The following is a 3249-nucleotide window of genomic DNA, read 5'->3' as shown; positions in this document are numbered from 1 at the left end:
AAAAAACAAAAAGCAACATCTAAGATAAAAGTGATTTTTGAAATGAAAGACAAGAGTCATGTTAGGATTTTTCTTTTTTTGTGGAAATATGTTACATTTATATTACAGGTATTTAAATGCCCCAAGGGAAAAAAAATAACAGTTTTGAGACAGCAAAAACTAGCACAATCAGGACAACAACATAATTTAGACAGAAAAACCATACATACTGCATCTGTGTGACTTGCATCTGTAGAAATGGTATCCAGCTGATGCCCTGGGTGGACCGTAATCTATGTTAAGTGATACCCAATAAATACTGCAAATGTTGTTAATGTAACTTACAAAATATATCATAAAATGTACTTTTTAAATCGAATTCCTTAAGTCTGTGTACAAAAACGGTTTATAAATACAACCAGTCTCTACTGATGCTGTAGGGCAGTGGTTCTCAAACCTGTCCTGGAGTACCCCCAGCCCTGCACATTTTGTATGTCTCACTCATCTATCACACCTGATTCAACTCATCAGCTCATTAGTGGAGACTGCAAGACCTGAAGTGGAAGTGTCAGATATAGGCAGACATACAAAATGTGCAGTGCTGGGGGTACTTCATGGAGAGGTTTGAGAACAACTGCTGTAGGGTACCATTCATTTAACAGGTCTCATCCTCTAACCTACAAACTGAAAATCTTCCACATATGCACATATCGTGACCCACAACAATGAGGTCAGGTATATCTTGCCAAAGATCATGCCTTATAGATCACTTGTACTTAAATGTAAAAATAAATAAATAAATAAAAAAATAAAACCTTTTCCAAAAGAAACTCTCGACTTACAGTATCCCGACTCACCGCTCCTTCTAAAGGTGTGCAAGAAAACCAAAACGAACAGTACAAACGATTTTAAGGCACGAGCTTCAGCAATAACTAATTTAATTGATAATGTGAACTGGAACAGAATCACAGTAGCTGCCTTATCGCCGACTCTGCTGACATCAGCCCCTCGGTACAGTGCCATCACACTGAAAGCAAGTCGGTTTGGAATACAGGGCGATGTTGAAGAAGAAGCATCCGGTACTCAGTCAAACCTCATGTCCAATGGTTCATCGAATCCTTTGTCTTCGTGTGGCCCCGTAGCCAAGAAGGAGGCCACAGGTGAGCCAGCCGCCGTGGAGACATTAAGCATCCCGCCGGCGCCGCTACCTGTGGCGTTCCGCACTGCGATGCTGGTGACGTTGATGCCCAGAGTGAGTCTTGTCTGCTCGAGTGCTTTCTCTGGCACCGCGAAGGCCTCCAGCTTCTTTTCGCCATTGGCCATGTAGGAGTTCTGGCAGCCCCTGCATATGCAGTCCAGACAGGCTTTGCGGTTGGAGTAACAGGGGCATCGCTGTCCACGGCATGTAAGAACACTTGGGTTTTGAGTTGCTCTGCCGCACTTGCAGCCCTTTTTCTCCTGCGCCTTTTTGTACACCACTTTCGTGGGGCTCCCAGGAATGAGGGCGTTAGTCAGAATCCGTTCTTTCGTCTTCGGAGTGCCCTGTTTGGACTTAGTGTATGCCTTTTTGGGTCCATGGTTGTCAATGGTCTTTTTGACAGTTTTAGCAGGCACCAGTAATGCCTTGCCCACCTTAGAAAGGCCACCACCGTTGGGCACCGCTGCCATGTGGGGGATAGTCTGAGTGGGAGATTTAGGTTCGCACTTGACTGGAACAGGGGCGGAGGCGCCCAACGTGGGGCCGCGGATGAAGGTGGAAATAGGTACGGGTTGAATCTTCTCGCTGTCGCTTTCTGACCGTGAGCGCTTCCGGTTGGACCGTGGCATTTTAGGTGTCACTGCGGAACAGGATATTCCCAAATGTTGTGGATTCTTTTGGGACGTCGGGTGCTGGGGGACGAAAACTTCCTGCGAGTCTTGCGGGAGAGAGGAGAGCTGCCGAGCAGAGTCGACCGATGCAAATGGTCCATTCAAGTTTGCCGAAGGTTCGTGTCTCGACTGCAATATTGCAGGACACTCATCCTGGGCAACGTGGTCTGGTTCTAGAGTCCTGAGCACTTCCTCTACACTCAAGAGGAGAGTCCCGCCATCATGTTTAATATCCTCGCCAAAGCCACAAATGTCCATGGTGCTGGTACAAAGCTCCTCGCCTGCAGCTGCCACTGCCTCGCACACGGGGATCTCATTTGTGAAACGCTCTTGTTTCACTGAGTCGCCCCCGCTTTCCACCGAGTCTGGAACATTGGCCTCTAGTGAAGGTAAATTGGCGGTCAACTCCTCCACGTTGGTCAAGCCATTGCAGTCTTGGAGACCGTTCACCCCTAGAGGACTGAGGTCTTGCTCCTTGATCTCTGTCGATGGGGACTGGCCCTCATCGGGGAGCGTTTCTGAGGTCGAGGGTGTAGGGGACTGGTTTGTCAAGCTCAGGGAAAGTGACTCCTCCCCCTGTCTGTTGTTCAATGAGAGGCCCTCATTCAACAGAGCCAGGATGTCTGGGGACCCTCCCACAGTACTTGAAATGTGCTGGGCGAGAGGAGAATCTGCGACGTACTCGCAGAGCTTTCTGTAGCAGTCCACCAAGATGCACAGCTGCTTATTCTCTTCAAACTGCTCGTAGTCTTTACACCAGCTGCACGATGGTTTCATCATCATCTTTTTACCTTTACATGATTTACAGACATAGTGCTGGCACGATGAGTTGGTTGGAGCGATTGGATCTTGTAGTAAATTGCCTAAATAAAGAAAGAAACCATGTTTAGATCACGAAACAACAGAATAGGTATTATAACACCCCATCTACATGCTAATTATTTAAAGAGCAGCCTAAATAGGCTGCTTGGATGCTGTACCTTTAAAATGATCATATAAATGACATATAAATAAGACATGGTTCTGTAACATTCAAGAAAAGCCGCGCATATGTGCTGATGCTAAACGGTCTTGTGATGTTGCATGATGTGGCTCATATTACATGCTCAGCATATGGTTAGCAGGGATCTCAAATGCATATGCATTGTTTTTATAAACACATGCATGTTATGTAAACATGCACTGCTTAATATAAATATTAAGCAATTACTGCTGTGATTAGAAAATATACATGGATTATCAATAGCTATATTTTAAGAAAGAAAATTAGCAACGAATTGCTAACTCATTCAAAATTAAGGCATTACTGCATACAGGGTTCCCACGCCTGTTGACCAAACAATTTTTTACTACAATCAATGTATTATTTGCAATCAAAAAGTGCATTTCCAGCTAATTATA

At 45.2% G+C, this 3249-nt stretch overlaps 1 protein-coding gene across 1 annotated transcript in view; it reads right to left on the bottom strand.

The window, feature by feature from the left end:
* Positions 1 to 550: 550 nt before the first annotated feature.
* The window catches only part of LOC107721926 (E3 ubiquitin-protein ligase MSL2-like), a 4312-nt gene continuing 1613 nt past the window's right edge, over positions 551 to 3249 (bottom strand). Inside the window, exon 2 of the mRNA XM_016530157.1 lies at positions 551 to 2711. Coding sequence (XP_016385643.1) covers positions 1063 to 2711 — 1649 coding nt within the window. The 3' untranslated portion in view covers positions 551 to 1062. The remainder of the gene's footprint in view (positions 2712 to 3249) is intronic.

This window comes from Sinocyclocheilus rhinocerous, unplaced genomic scaffold, assembly GCF_001515625.1.
Source record: "Sinocyclocheilus rhinocerous isolate Xijiao unplaced genomic scaffold, SAMN03320098_v1.1 scaffold90, whole genome shotgun sequence".
NCBI classification, from domain to species: Eukaryota; Metazoa; Chordata; class Actinopteri; order Cypriniformes; family Cyprinidae; genus Sinocyclocheilus; species Sinocyclocheilus rhinocerous.
The sequence above is the reverse complement of the archived record's forward strand: the minus strand, read 5'-3'. Positions and strand labels throughout refer to the sequence as shown.